General features: G+C 41.5%; 1 protein-coding gene across 1 annotated transcript in view; it reads right to left on the minus strand.

Annotated features, from left to right (window-relative positions):
• Nucleotides 1-15,845, minus strand: part of AGAP1 (ArfGAP with GTPase domain, ankyrin repeat and PH domain 1) — a 400,015-nt gene that overhangs the window by 142,225 nt on the left and 241,945 nt on the right. The window contains 1 exon segment of the mRNA XM_068407470.1: nucleotides 2,255-2,359. Within this exon segment, the coding sequence (XP_068263571.1) occupies nucleotides 2,255-2,359 (105 nt within the window).

Here is a 15,845-nt window from a genome sequence, read left to right on the forward strand (position 1 = left end):
GTACTGGGAGGGCAATTGGCTTCAAGGATCTGGTCCTGCCTCTTCCTCACACTATGGTTTGCACAGGGCAGAGAAGATGCTACTCACATACTATTGCCTGATGGATGAAGAATGCTCTGTAGGGTAAATTAACAATGGTTAATCGACAATAGTCCATTGATAGTATGGAAATGTACTGCAGAAGTAATGCAGTGACTCTTTGAAGGCTAAAGGCAATAGAAATAAGGCATTAAACCAGCATAATTTATAAGAGAAATCACATCGTAGTAAGATTTTAACACAAATGAGGAGAACCTTAGATAATCCTAAAGAATGGATTCAGTAAAGGTGTCTCAAGAAGCCCCTGAACGAGTACGGCATTTTCTCCAGTAGCTTATGGTCCTTCACCACCACCTACCCCACACACAGCCATGGGAGATGTAGTACGTTACAAACCTCTCCGATCTATGCATGGAGGTCTGAGCAAATGGAAACACAGAGCTGTGTACCTTTTTCTTGGGGGCAGGGGGACACGGTGGGGGATAGAGAGAAACAATTACAGGGTAGTAATTACTACTTCTTTAAATGGATTCGCTCTAATCTCCGATGGATTTACCTTAATCTCAAAGTAATTACCTCTAATCTCCATGGATTCTCACTCTGGGGAGACTAAGCAGCTCCAGGGAAGCCTACAGAGAAGAAGTACTCTATTGTCTGTGAGAGGCAATGAAAAACTATCACATGCACAGCAACCACCAGGAACAATAGAGCAATTCTACCAAGCGAGGATGGGACTTGGGTGCAGACAATGGCAGCCTGGCTCCTCCTTGCTAGATGACCCAGAGTTGGTCAACACAATCAGAGGGAAACTCATGTGGGAGCTCCACAGGGGCGGCCTCAAAGGCATGCAGTAGCCATGCTTCCCTTCTGTGAGCAAGATACAATTCAGGTATTTCAGGATAACTTCATGGCAGAATTCCCCAAATTTAAAGAATGGGTGAGAGGCCAGACAGAATTGACCAGTGTCACAAAAGGGAACAGTGAAAAACTGGACAAAACCTTGCTCCGGAACACAAGGGCTGAGGGACAAGATTTCTCATGGATTGCAGCAATGCCTTGAAGCTAGCTGTCATCTGACTTATTAAATAATTTTTAAGATACATCGACATTACAGCAGATACTACAGCAAAGCATTATTATGGCAGAATCTGAGATAATGAAGCCATGTGCCAAGCCAGAACAAGTGATAATATTCACTGGACAGGGAATAGCAAGTTGGTGCAAGCACAGCATCAATGGGACTTCAAATCCATCACTCGTCTAAAGCAGAAGCTTCCTGCCAGATCCACATGGAGGTCTTTAAGTCCCAGCACACGTCTACAGAAATGCATCTGCTTGAAACCTCGATTTTCATTCCTTAATGAAAAACTGTCCAGGAGCTCAAAACGACACCAAAAGTTTTAGAAAGAATTGTCCCTAAAATGTTACAACTGGCCACCCTCTGATTTTCATATGGGATATGATGATAAAATATAGGACCTGAGATGATTCCAAAGACCTCGGTGAGGTTCATAACATGTTTTCTGTGTTTTACTCTTGCCTGTACTACTTAGCAAGTGAAGGAGCTGGGAATCTCCTGAGAGCTTCAAGACGCAGAATAGCCACATTGCCTCTGTCTTTTGAACTGCTCTGGCATGGAATGAGCTCTGACAAATTTCACCTTTCCTCCTGCTGGCACGACTCAGATCACTGCGCTCCTTCCACCCCCATAACCGTACCTAGGGATTGTGCTACACACACTGAGAGGGACAGACAGGAACCCTGGGCAGAGACAACGTAGATGCCTTAACATGAGAATGTTTTATGGCACATATTAACCACTGCACACTGACAAGTACCAGAAACTTTCCTTACTCTTTACTACATCAAGGACACTTTTCCTTATAAAATGCTTCTGTTGTTTTTTAATCCTGGGATCGACAACAAGTCCATAGAAGCATCAGCACAAAATAAAAGCTTAAACGGTTTCAACTGCCTCTTGGGATGCAAGGGAACCCCTGTTCCAGGGGATTCAAAGGAACTTTACTGTACTCATAGACTTGCACCAGGGAATTCTGTTTCAGATTTTGCCTTTTGGAGAGGGAAGGGAATACACAGAGAGAAAGGAGTTTCTCCACCAAAGAGGGCTCAACAAAAACACATCAGGATGAACCTGCTAACCCTGCTTTATCTGGGCCTGATGCTGCTGACCACGCAGAGAGCGCAGTGTACTTACATGTAAACTAGGATGGTAGGTCAGCACACCGTTGTCGCACAACGTCACGTATTTCTTCTTCCACTCTTTATTCAATGACTTGCCACTTCGCTTTAGCAGCATACCCTGGTAGAGGAGAAAAGAAAAAAGATGAAACGCTCTTTTGCCAACGCGCAATTATTTAAGACACAGAAAGAGATAAATATAATTGCCACCATTTTTAGATATGCTTTCTCCTGCAAGTTACTCATTGTCCCCTGCTTCTCCCATGATGCACGTTTTCTCCACCGGCAACTTCAGTGCTTGCAATTTAGGAAGAAAAGCTCTAAGTGCAGCTTTTGTAAAGCAAATCACGTAAACTGAAAGAGACTGTATCAGCGCTGGCTTTGTCCAAAAGGTAGAGAAAACCCTTTTGCACTAAACTCCGTGCCTCAGGAAGGCACATTTTAATGTGGCACAGAGTAAGGTTTCCTATAAGTGCTCCTAGTTGACAAAGACATCACATGTTGCGTTTCCTCGCCCTCCAAAATAACTGATGAACCCAAGGTTAAGCGAGGATCCTACTGTGTGGCTTGTGCTCCCTTCAGCGTGTTCCTGGGGATTCCTTGTTGACCAGGCTCAGCCTCTCCATGAGCAGGGAAGAACACATGGTTCTGTTCTCATTCCCTTTGCAGTAAGGTGACACTGCAATGGAAATCCTCCTGGCTATTCGTTCCAGCAAGAGAGAGACCAATTCCAGGCAAGAGCAGCAAAATGGAAACAGGGCAAGTACAAAGTTTTCCCAAATAAATTCTGGATAATTTAACGAAAGAGTTGTGATCAGAGAGGAAAGGAGGTGGGCAAGGTGACTCACCTTTCCACTAATCGTATTCAACCTAAACATCAGTGATGAATGCTAACAATGAACCGTTGAGATAAAAGGACATCATCGTGTTTAAACGGACAAGGTCTACTACCACATAGCCACTCATTCTCAGCCTAAAAACAGAAAATCACTTGGAAAAGCAAAACGTAGCATGCTGAGGGTGGTACATCAAAAAAACATGCTTTAGCAACGCACTTCCCTAGGAAATTTTGATTTCCAAAACCAAGTCAGAAGGCAGTTCCTAATGAGTTCATACAATACTTTGGGTATTGAAAGTTACTGAAATGTCCCGGTGGGACACTATGTACAGTACCTAGCACAGGGACTCACCAGTTCCACAGATCAAGTTCAGATAAAAGCGGACACTTATATTCATTTCATTAAATCGTAACTGGGAATCTAAACCAACACAAACTGCAGTTCTCTAATCCCCATAAAATGAGTTTTTCCATTCTCATTTTCCATGGAACTTAAAAAATGGGAAAACAGACCTCGGAAAGATGCACTATCAAGCATGGTGCTTCCAACTCCTATGGATCTGTTTTTGTTAAAGCAGGTTAAAACCTCAAAAGCAAGTTACGTTATCTGTTTTCCCATTAAACCTGGAGCTTTATAAAGTGATCTCTCTGCAAACCCAGTCCCAAAGCCATGAGGGGACAAGGGGCAGTTCTGTGCAAGCAGAAGTCCTCCAGAGCTAGGCAAAATTTTTTTCTCCCTCCATTCCAGATGTTACATCTTTCGGCTGAAGTCCCTCGCCACAATCCACATGAACTAACACCTCTCCTTTGGCAACCAGCGATGATCCCAGTGGAAAAGTCGAGTTCAAAACTGCCTGTTCCCGGACACACACTTTGAATAAAGCTTCGGAGAACGACCTTTCACAACTCAAAGCAATCTGCGGATGGGACCATAAAGAAAAGCTTGTGTCGATGACTGAATTACACAGCGGTACAAACTCCGAACTTTCTGACCGTCTGGGGGTCAGATTGCCTTTTTTTTTGGTGCTGTTCCTTGCTACAACTCAAACTTTTACAAGAGAAAACAGGTTTTCTGAAACGTTTTCTTACAAAAGCTTCTGCGAGCATGAGTCGCCCATCCCAATTACTGCCTGCCAGTGGTTAGAGACATTGTTTTCTTCTATTAAAAAAATGAAAGCTTATTTCTGCCTTTGACTTGGATGTTTGTCTATGGTAGGTGATCCGTCGCTTCACCTTTCCAATCTTTCATATCTCACCTGCAGCACGTTCGCTCGTGTTTAGGGGACCCAATTCTAGTTATCGCTGTGCTGTGGGGATCAAAAATTACTGTTTCTCTACACTGGTTTGTTCTTTAGACCTTTTAATGGGTAAAAAGCTGTAAGGATCACAACGGTGATTTTTCTTCCCCCCCCTGCCTTTTTTTGAAGTTTTTAAGAAAGCAAAATATATATATTTCACAGCTTTTTAACTATCCCTTTGCTATACAGAAAACGTGTCACTACTTATGTAATTTTTAATTCATTCAATTATAAACTCAAATAATAAAAACCTATCACTCATGATTTTTACTACATAGTTTTGCTACGATCTAGGTGTGAATTCTGGAATTCTATTTTTGGATATAAATGAAGAAAATAATTCAAAATGAGGTTTCACCTTGCTTTTAAAGTAGAATTCTGTGCTTTCATGTAAAAAAAAACCAAACAAACAAAAAACAAACCACTAAAGCACCACCTCAGCATTAAATATGGACAATGTACCCAGTTGTGCCTAACTAATAAATCAGACTTCCCAATCCATTTTCTTTAGGCACTTCCTTGGCAAAAAGAGTGATATATTATGTGAGAATTAAAAATATCTTCCAGTATCTGCAGAGGAAACTGCTCTGAATACAAGGAGCTAACTTAAAGTGTTACAACGCTGAGAAGCTCATATAAACCACACTTTTTACCCCCAAGGCCAGAGACCACCACTTTGTCTCCAGTAATTATATAGAATGGTCTGGAGAAATGCTCTTAGTATTAGAGTTTAGATCAGTTATAAATGCACTTTAACATTAACTAAACTTAAAAAAAAAAATAAATGGCCCAGATATGACAAGAAATGTTATTTAAAAAAAAAAAAGAAAAAGCCCTTCACTTCAGACACATTATGTCTACATCTAAGTCACATCAGGTCCTCTGCCTGGGAAACGAGATACATGCGTTCCCACTGAACTTTGGTACCTCCGAGGCAATTTAGAGGTAGCTTGGGCACATCTACAGTCACGGCCAAACAGGCCCCCACATACACACAGCACATGGGAAAAATCACATTTAGTCTCCCAGCTATGCAGTAAGGGATTAGGTAAATCAGCTTCTAGTTCAAAATACCAATTTTTTTTGTTGTTGAAATAATCTCTGCCTCAAATTATTATTAATTGTATAACACCATTTCTCCTAATTTGTACTAAATCTTTCATTTGTTACAGTCTTCCATCTGCAACTTTAGCCCTGCAGTTTGGTGTAGCTGACCCAAAGCCTCCCAATTCAACACTAAGAATTTCACACCTCCAATCTGCTCACAAAACTGAGAAGAATTTCACACTTCAAATTAATTTTTTTTACCACCTTCCCTCCAAAATGGCAATTCTGCATCTAATGGAGAAGCGCTTCTCCTACCAGACCGTGCCAGCTGTGCTTTTAATGAGCCACAGGAAAACGACTTCAACCAGAGTGCATGAACTTCATGTCTTGGGTTTTGCTCAAGGAACTGCGTCGCCGTACAAAGCAAACGAAGGAACCGTCTGTAGGTACTGCAAGTTCTTTATTAGTCATGTGTATGCTACGTCTAGTCCCAGGAGGTCATTGCAAGCCAAAAGCAATGTTAAGTGTACAAGCTTTAAATAACTTACAAAGTTAATGTAATGAATGTAAGTGTTATCTGAAATCCATCACTCAGTGGCTTGCCATAGCCTCAAGCTGTGATAAAACACTACTCATAAATTTATATTAAAACTCTGTTCAATAGCAATTATTTACCAACAAAGATTTATTGATTGCATTTGCTGTTAGAGACCGGGGCCCTAACCGAGTCAATCAGCTTATGTTGTTGAGCTTCAGGGCACCAGGAGAAGTTGCAGACTGCCATCAGGCTCTGCAGCCCGATCATTACTGAAAGCACGAGCAGCTAATGAAAAGCCACCAGTGTAGGACTGACTGGACTTAAGGTAAAAAAAAAAAAAAAATAGTATCCAGCACCGGTCAAGGGACCACTACGTACAATGCACACAGTTCGTCTGAATACTTAGTAATTGGCTAAATCTCACTGCTCCAGATGCCTTCCCGTGAGCTACAAACCTTGCTGGCTTAAACAACAAATGAAGACAAACGGTGAAGCAATTATGAATTTGTTGTATGGAAACATTACAGGTTTTAAGCAGCAAAATTATGAGCATTTAAAAGAGTGACCTCTTGAAGTTGCCTAATAGTGCACTGAAGATGCTGGTAAGTGAGCTGCCTTGATTTTTCAGGCAGACTGGACATATGGCAGCAGAAAGACTTATATACTTCCCACAAATAAACGTCATCAAAATGCACATGCTGACTCTTAGAGAGATATCTACAGCCACTGCTTGGCCTGCAGAATTAATCCTGCGTGGGGAGCAACATACTTTGCACACACGCCTTTGTTGTGCTGGTTTTTAATTCTCCCACTTTCCCGTGTATTTTGGATTTTCCAGGGGCCACAAGATACAAAGGGTTTCACAGACAGAATAATACTAGTGATCACAGCTTAACTGACTGTAAGTTTTTTCACATTTGCTCCAGCTGTAGCACTTGACTTGAGGTTTTTTTGGGGGGCTTGCTTTTTGTTTGTTTTATTTTTTAGAGGATTTGGTGCATGCCAAGTGAAAATGGCAGGGCCCTCTGGAAGTCAGCAGAGCCAAGACCAGACCTTCTGGAAAAGAAAATATGATACTTTGGTTTCTATTTTCTTTTGGAAACTTATACCACTGCCATGGCTTAGGTACTAGCATCATGCAAGCTTTATTTCCTCCCCCTCCCTCCTTAATTTTTAGCCAACCCCATACTGTTACTCTGATGCTGTTTTGACAGAATGAAATATGCAATCTCGCACTTAATCATTAACAGCAGAAATTCTTAATTTTCCACTCAGGTCTTTAGTTCTCATAACTATGATTAGCAGCTAGCTGTGCTATGCATTTTCTACAGCTCTACCATTTGCATCCTGTTCACAAAAGGAAAAGTCACGCCTGTCAGAAACATCCTCCCTTAAACAACTGCAAAGGCACCATTTGTAGTCAGGAGCACAAACTAACTGTTGCATATGAATTCTGGTCAATAAAACACCCGCTTCCTTTAAATCTGTTAACACAGCGAACAAATGTGGGTAAATTCTCCAGGTTTGCATGATTAGCCAACTCTAACTAGTCTGGCCAGCAGCACTGGGACTAGTCTCGCTTGTCCTAATAACAAACAAGAGATTAGTTCTTAATTGATATTTTTTGCTTCCAGAATATTTAACTGTAACATTGCAAAAAACCCCTAAAAGACCCCGTATATTCTTCCTGCAGCCAGGCACGCAGGAAAAATCCCACATGCCTTCCTTAAGAACTGGCACTACAGCAGCACCGGAGTTTTGCTACAGATTAAAAGATGCTCCCCCATTGAAGAAACTATTCAAATTTATGTGACACACAAGCTTTACAAGGAAATGAAATCAGATCATTGAACCCGATTCTCTTCTAACATCCCCTAAACACAAGGCAGTAAACTCAGCACAGCAAGTAAATACACCATGAATGGTTACTGAACGCTGAGCCTGATCAACCACTATTTCCATCTACAGTTCAAGAAAAGAGAAGCTCTGACTCGGAGCAAAAGCTAATGGCTTTGCTAAAACTTGAAGGACAATCAACCTGCAATCCATTACTTTCCAAGGTCTCTGCACTCAGGCTACTAAAAAAAAATTAGAAAGATTTATTAAAAAAACCCCATCAATGCTGATTAAGCAAGTCTTGCAGTTCGTTGTAGCACCAGCAATGAAGATTGCCGCCTCCAACGAAGAACGGCTACTGAATTCCTGCAGGTAACCTCAGCACTAAAGACATGGCAAATGGGAAGAACAAGCTTAGGTGCTCACTGTTACTGCATTTTTATTTTTCATGACTGGTCCAACAATTCCACTTCCAGATTTTGAGCTTACCTGCCAACTGTGGGTAATGCACAAGTTCCTCTGATACACAGCAAATAATTTTAAGGGAAGTTTTCACAACTCCCCAGCTTGCAGCTGCAGTTTTACATATTCCCAATATGACACGAACAAGGATTCCTTGGGATCTTGCTGAGCATAGGAACCTACTAACCTTACTTACAGGCACGATGTGGTTGAGAAGAGACAACTGCACTGCAATCTGGGGACTAGAGAACAAAAAGCCATCATCTGGCACATCACATTCACCCACTGAATGAGCAACTTTCTTAAGAGGCAAAAAGATGACCATGCAAGAGCAGTCACCCTAGTGTCCAAACAAGAATTTGAATGGAAAGCTAAAGACCCAGCCCTGCTGTAGTATCCAGACGGAGCAATAAACACCCCACCACGGCAGAGCACTGCAAATCCAAAGCTGCACCCCCGTCTGCACAACGGCCAGGATGTTACAAATATTCGAAATTAAATGGAATTCAGTTTAATCACAAAATGATAGGTTTTATAGGTTAGGTATAATGGGGAAGGGATGCTGTATTCTACCTTTTTTCCTTCTCTTTTACTTGCTATTTATTTGCCTGTGAACTGTCGTGGGGATTGAGAAATTCTTTAAATTCTTTATCTTATCAACCTAATCCTACATTAACCACCTAAGCATATCCTTAGAATGGTACAGAACATTATGGTTGTGCAAAACCCAGCGAGAACTGGTACGGAGGTTTGACCAAAAGCCAAGGGACTACTACACTGGCCAAGGAGGAGAGGTGAAAAGTGCACAGCGAGGAAGACATACAGCCTTCATCCCTGAGACCCCGGCCCACGACCATCAGAAGAAACTGTGCGCGCGCAACCAGGCGGAGTTAAAGGCGGAGGCTATGGAAATGATTTCTCGGAACTCATTATAATAAAGACCGCCTTTTCGGGGAAAAGTTATGAATATGTATAGGCGTCCGTGGAATCATGATGAATATGTAACATTTTACTACATAAATACAAGATGAATTATCAAGGGGGGTGCGCACGGCTTTGGAGGGACTTCCCCCCGTGCCGCCCAGCGCTGCAATAAAGGTGTGCCTGCTTCTTAATGCTACATTGGTGTTAAGAGGTTTTATTCCCGATTTCGGTGAAAAAGAGAACACTCCAGACCCCCAAACAGGCAATGCGGTACACATAGATAAAGGAGAGAGATGCTTAACAAAGTAGGAGACTTGTTGAGTACTCCTTCAGTTGACAGCTTTGTGAAAGGGGCACTCTTTTGTTAGCCCTAGTTTAAGATTATTTCTAAAATTAGACTTTATAAAGTCAATAGCACATTGCATACTCTACAGTTACCTATAAGCCTTTTCTACTGAGTTTACTATTGAAGTGTGTTACAAAATGCAATTACGTACTTAAAGCAATACGAGAGCAATCTCTCGCTCAAAACCCAGTTTACCGCCCTGAACGAGGCACAGCACCTAGCAAGTCACAATATTTTTCTGCCTTACAGCAGTTTCTGCCTCTGTTGCCTTCTGAGGTTTCTTCTACTTACCCTGGGCTGTTAAAAAAAAAAAAAAAAAAAAAATCACAGCCCTTAATAATCTCAAGTAGTTGGTTTATTAACCCCTTGGCATTGGCAGTTGTGGTTTCCCTGACACCACCGTCAGTGCTAATGTGAAATGCGCTGCGATGCAAATCATTATGTTAGTGTCGGAGAAACCAGACGGCTGATGCCAAGGGGTCTAAGTCAGCAGCAGAGGAGCCGGCAGCGCTCGGCTCCATTTGAACTCTTACCTCTCGCTGCGGCTCCAGCATCGCATGCTGCGCTCTAACTACGCTGGCCGCAAACGAAGTCAGCATCCGTGCCCATCAGCTTGCTGCAACACGGCTACTTAGACTAAAACTAAAAGGAAAAACAACGGTGGCCAATTGATTCGGTGCAAGCAAACATGACTGCATGGCATGGTGCATTTGGGAAAGGCTCTAAGAGTGGAAACATTCGTGGCAGTAAAAACGGCTGCAGGGTCAGGCATGAAAAAGAAGTAATAAAACACTTATTTTCCTTAAGAAACAAACTGAGCATCAGGGGGATGATATAAAAAAAGGAATCATCGTGCCGACATTACTTCTTCCAGGGAGACAATACGGCTCTCATTATAGTACTGCTCCATTCCCCGAAACCCAAAATTCTCTTTATCATATTTTATACAGTCGGGATTTGGGGGGGCAGGGGGTTCATGGGAGAAAAGCCATGAAAATCTTAAAACCCAATTTTAACTTTCTATCCTGGTACTATAGTGTTTCCATAGAAACATCAGGAAGACCACTTAAGAGCAGCCTTTTTTTTTTTTGTAGCCGTGTTTGGCACCATACCCCTCCCCCGGACAACCTATTATTTCCCAAATGGATGCTTTTTGCAGCTTGTTCTGTGCAGGCTCCGATGAAGGGAGGGAAAGAAAAAGAATACTGGATCTTTAACCAGTTCCCTTGTGGCCCCCTCCCTTTTTTGTTGGTAATATTTCTGTCATTCTGCCAGGGTAGACGGTACAAAGGGTTACACTTTAATTGAGCTGTCAGCATCTCCAACAATCCTATAAAACTCCGATTATGCACGGCGGGGTTAGTGACACACTTGTTATTGTGGATGCCCTATTTGCTAAACCCGAGCCCCCCCCTCACAGGTCACATCACCCAAGCGACCTTCCTGTCATTAGCCGCGTCTATTCCTACCTCACCGCTGTGAAAATCACACAAGCCAAGGCTTCAAAGCCCTTGCCAGGACTGAATTCGACCAGGAGCTAATCACCCACAAATCCAGCTCAAATGGCAATAATTGGCTAAACTGCTCACCTCTCCAGAGCTCAGCAGTAATTTGGGATAATAAAGAAAAGAATTATTCAGCTAACTGCCCTGAAATGTATGCTTTGTGACCGACACACTTCACATTTTAATAATGATGGACACAAAATCCAATTTAATACAGCATCTACTGAATAACAAAACCAAGAACACTGGCAGAGAAAAAGAAGTGTGTGTTTCTCTTTATTTTTTAAACTGCTTTCCCTATTATTGTGCAGAAAGGATTCACGCTTCATATTGTGAAATTTTGGGACCAAAAAAGTCTTCATGAACACCCCTCAGAAACTCTGCACCATAATAGGATTTAAAAATATTTTTTAAAATTTTTTAATCAAAAGGAGTGTCCTGCATTAAATCATAATTTTGCTGAACAGTTGTACCTCTGGTTCTTAAACCTTTATAGGGGTAAGATATGAAATATCTTTTTTTTTCTTCTACAGTAGAAGGGTACCTTCTTGGTTATTCTAGTTAACAGTATTTCCCGATAGCCTCATTTTTCTTTACTTTTACACCTTGTCCTCTGCTCATAGGATCTTTGGCATCAATGACCCCACTACCTATGCTTGTTGGATTGCTTCATGATGTGACCAACCTCCCAGGATGCACTGAACTGGTTCAACACTACAAAGATGCTCCATCACTCTTCCTTCCACCCACCCCACTCTCCTTCCTCAAATCTCTCCTAAGACCAAGAAAAAAAAATATATATGTGTGTGTGTATACACAGAATCAATAATTGCATGCCCTGACTTGTCCTACTGTTTATATACCCTAGATGTCCAATTCACTCAGAGGAACAGCAGTGAAGATGACAATCCTTCAGAGACGCAGTTAATGTATGTTGGACAACTAGTATCCTCTCATCATTATAGCAGGAAAAAAGTATAAGGAACGTAATGAGAAAACATTCCTTCACCCCCTTTAACCACCTCACCTGACCTGCTAAGGGAAATTATACATATTGAATTAGCATCCTTCAGACACAGAGCTGCTTCAGAGTTATTGGAACGTTACAAAATGTATCCATAACTCTGAAACTCAGCAAGTGAAATGTCTCTCCAAGCCAGGCACGTTTTCTTGCTGGCCTAGCACCATGTGCTACATACAGATGGATTTTGAGGGAACATGGGTCAACATCCCTGCACACCAACTGCCAAAAAGATCCAAAAATCAACAGGCAGCAAGTGTGCTTAGTTTGGAGGGTTTTAGTTCAGAAATGCTTTATATCTCTTACGATTTATATTCTATGATTCTTATACTTCAGGCATTCACATACCTGCAGTTTTATAACTTAACAGAAGGTGTGTCAGAAAGAGCAGTCACACAAGCAGATATGTTAACGGGTTAAAACGGGTTACCATTAAAATGGTTGAGTCAAATATGACATACCTGGGTTTAAGCCAGATCCTATTTCCTGAAGCTCACAAAATCATGTTTCATGTTCTTAAAAGAGCTGCAGGAAATGGGAAAACCCATTTACTCATAACCATATTTCTTGTATTACCTGATCGTAACAATAAGGATCACTCTGGAAAGGATATTTTAATATAGTTGTAACATAACTACACACTTTGTTTTCTTAGAATAGACTCTCTGGTACAGTTTTTTATGTTCTGTGAAGAGAAGAAAAAATGTAGAGACTACCCTACTCCATCTGGAGATGGTGTCCGAGCTGGTTACACGGAGGCCATCATGCTGTTCCAAGACAGAATCACAGAATCACAGAATCAACCAGGTTGGAAGAGACCTCTGGGATCACTGAGTCCAACCATTGCCCTGACACCACCATGTCAACTAGACCATGGCACTAAGTGCCATGTCCAGTCTTTTCTTAAACACATCCAGAGATGGTGACTCCACCACCTCCCTGGGCAGCCCATTCCAATGTCTAATAACCCTTTCTGAGAAGAAATTCTTCCTAATGTCCAACCTGAACCTCCCCTAGCGAAGCTTGAGGCTGTGTCCTCTTGTCCTATTGCTAGTTGCCTGGGAGAAGAGGCTGACTCCCACTTCACTACAACCTCCCTTCAGGTAGTTGTAGACTTCAATAAGACGACACGAGGAAGAGCAAAGCCATCATCTTGTGACACCTGAGATGTAATATATACTCTGAAGACCACAGCCCATTCCGGACACAACAAACTGCCACCTACATCCTACATTCAAGCGAACGCATTGAAGCACTTGTGCTCTTAATTTAATCTTAAAACAAGAAGAAAATATTCAGATAAATATAGAACATGCCTGGACACAAACGGGCAACTGTGTAAAGAGACAGTTATGACCTTTGCTACATGCTTGAAATCTGAGTAGACACTGAGCTAAACAAACTGTTTATTAAAAATGATTATATATTTACTAGGGGCAGCAGAGACATCTTTTTAAATAACCCTTTTCAGAATATATACAATTCTCTTTTTTTCTTCCAATCAGATGACTTCCAGTTGTGCTGATGAATCAACCTGTACTTATACCTGAAACAAAAATCATTCTGGCTTCAGCTTGAAATATATAAAAATGTGTAGCTATTCACCTAAAAACCTTCTAGCACCGGTCAAGGGCCATGACTTGAGTCGTGCTGTTTGGTCCTTTGAGAGAAGAAATGCATTTCACTGGGTGTGAAGTTTCCCTGAAAAAACCCAACACACAACACCTTAGAAGACTTCTGCCAATCAACAGATCTCTAGGAGAAGACAGAAAACAAGGGTCTGTGGGTTTCACCTTTCGTCGAAGACCAACTCAACATCTAGTGGAGAAGAAAGGAACTTCTCCAGTTCCCAGAAGCAACCCCCAGCACCAGCATGGTCAGTGAAGGAGACTGGCACCTCTCTTGAGCACAAACTTGTAATCAACATTTCTGAAGCCCTCTTCTCTTGCCTCATCTATACTATATATTGGAAGACTCTTCTGTATCAAGGTACCTCCACATCTACAATGTCCTCCGTGAACCCCAGTGAAAACCTATCCAAGGCCATTTCCAGGGATCTATGGGTACAATCTAAAGACAACTTTCAAATACAGGTTTATTACACTGTGTTCTTAAATTCTTACTATAAAAAGGCAAAGCTACTTCTATCATTAACACAAGTAATCAATTTTTACTATGATAGGTGTTATAGAAATTACAGTTAACAAAATATGAGAGACATTGCCAGTGTTAGTCATTTGAAAGAACTTTGCTGAGAAATTATAAATCAATGCTTTTTAGAGGGTTATTGTTAGGATTCCTGAAGTAATAACCTGAGACAACCCAAAATTTATTTCACATGCCTCAAACCAGTACTTCTGAGAAAAAAAGGCTAGTTTTGCCTGGGCCTTCTTTGCCTTATATACAGCATATACTCCTCCTCTCCCTCACTTACCAAGTGTAGCATTAATCAGTGCAATTCCACAATAAAGGATTCTACATAGCGTGTCAGCAAGTTAAAAATTGTAATATTGTTTTAATGTTAAAATCACTCCAGATACAATACTTCCTGTGTAGTACATTTCATGCCTCATTTGCTTCAACAGATATTAAGCTTCAGTCAACAATTAACTACTGACACCTTTTTTTTATTATTTTTTAAACCAAGAAGATTTAGCAGAAAAGCTAAGGCGCAACTTGGATTTATTAGGTTGATGCTAATTCAATGTCACCAGTTTATTTCCCTTCTATAAAGTATCCATTCTTGAGAATGATTGGGTCACTTAATCTACATTTCAGCTGAATTGAAATTCAGATTTGAGCCACACAACACATATTTTAAGCAAAAAATTGCTGTAAGTGCATCAGTTTGAAAGACCATTTAAACCATTAATTGTTTTTCACTTACCATATAAGATCATTCCCAAACATAACCATTTAAGCGAACGTTTAAATGGTGTTTCGTGTACAGCACTTGCTCTATCTATACTGATAGGAAAATAGTGCATCAGAAGATATTAGCATCTGGAGCCATTTGCTGGTTTTCTGCAATGAACCCATCGGCGCTCCTTTACACTTCAGCCTGAGTTACCTGCCATTTCATGGTGCTACTGCTTCAAAGCCTGGACACAAGATGAACCATCTCACTTCTTACTTTCTGAATTGAAAAAAGGACATTTTTATTGTCATAACAGCAAAAATAAGGTGTTGATGGAAGACTTCATCCTACCTCTCTGACCACTCAGAAGCTGTCACGGTTTAAAGCTGGGCCGGCTATTAACCTGGTGGCAGATGCTCTCTTTTAACCCTCCCCCCCCCCCCCAACCCTAAGGGAAAGGGAAAAGGGAGAGAGACTTACGGGTTGGAAAGTTAAAACAGTTTTAATAAACTATAATAATGAAAAAGAGTATAATAAGAATAATAGAAATAATCAAATATATACAAATATATACAAAACCAAGATCGAGAGCTTGGAAATCCTCCTCAGGCAAAGTTGCTCCCCCCAGTACGGGCAGAGGGGAAAATGCAGTAGCTCCCCCTGCCATCACACCTGCAGGCTTTTAACTGGAGAATTGGCAAAGCTGGTACCAATCAGTGGAAGACAGGAGGGCCCCTCCCTCCTGGGCCCCACCTCCAGGAGGCAGTGGGTTAGTAATAAATAGGAAAGTGAGAATGACGTGTATGGGATGGAATACCTCGTTGGTCAATTTTGGGTCACCTGCCCTGTCTGCTCCTCCCTGCAGGTGCGACCCCCCTTCGGCTCTTCACTCGTAAGCAGTGAGGAATTTAGCAGTGACCTTGGTTTCTCTAAGA

Source organism: Nyctibius grandis, chromosome 9, assembly GCF_013368605.1.
Source record: "Nyctibius grandis isolate bNycGra1 chromosome 9, bNycGra1.pri, whole genome shotgun sequence".
NCBI classification, from domain to species: domain Eukaryota; kingdom Metazoa; phylum Chordata; class Aves; order Nyctibiiformes; family Nyctibiidae; genus Nyctibius; species Nyctibius grandis.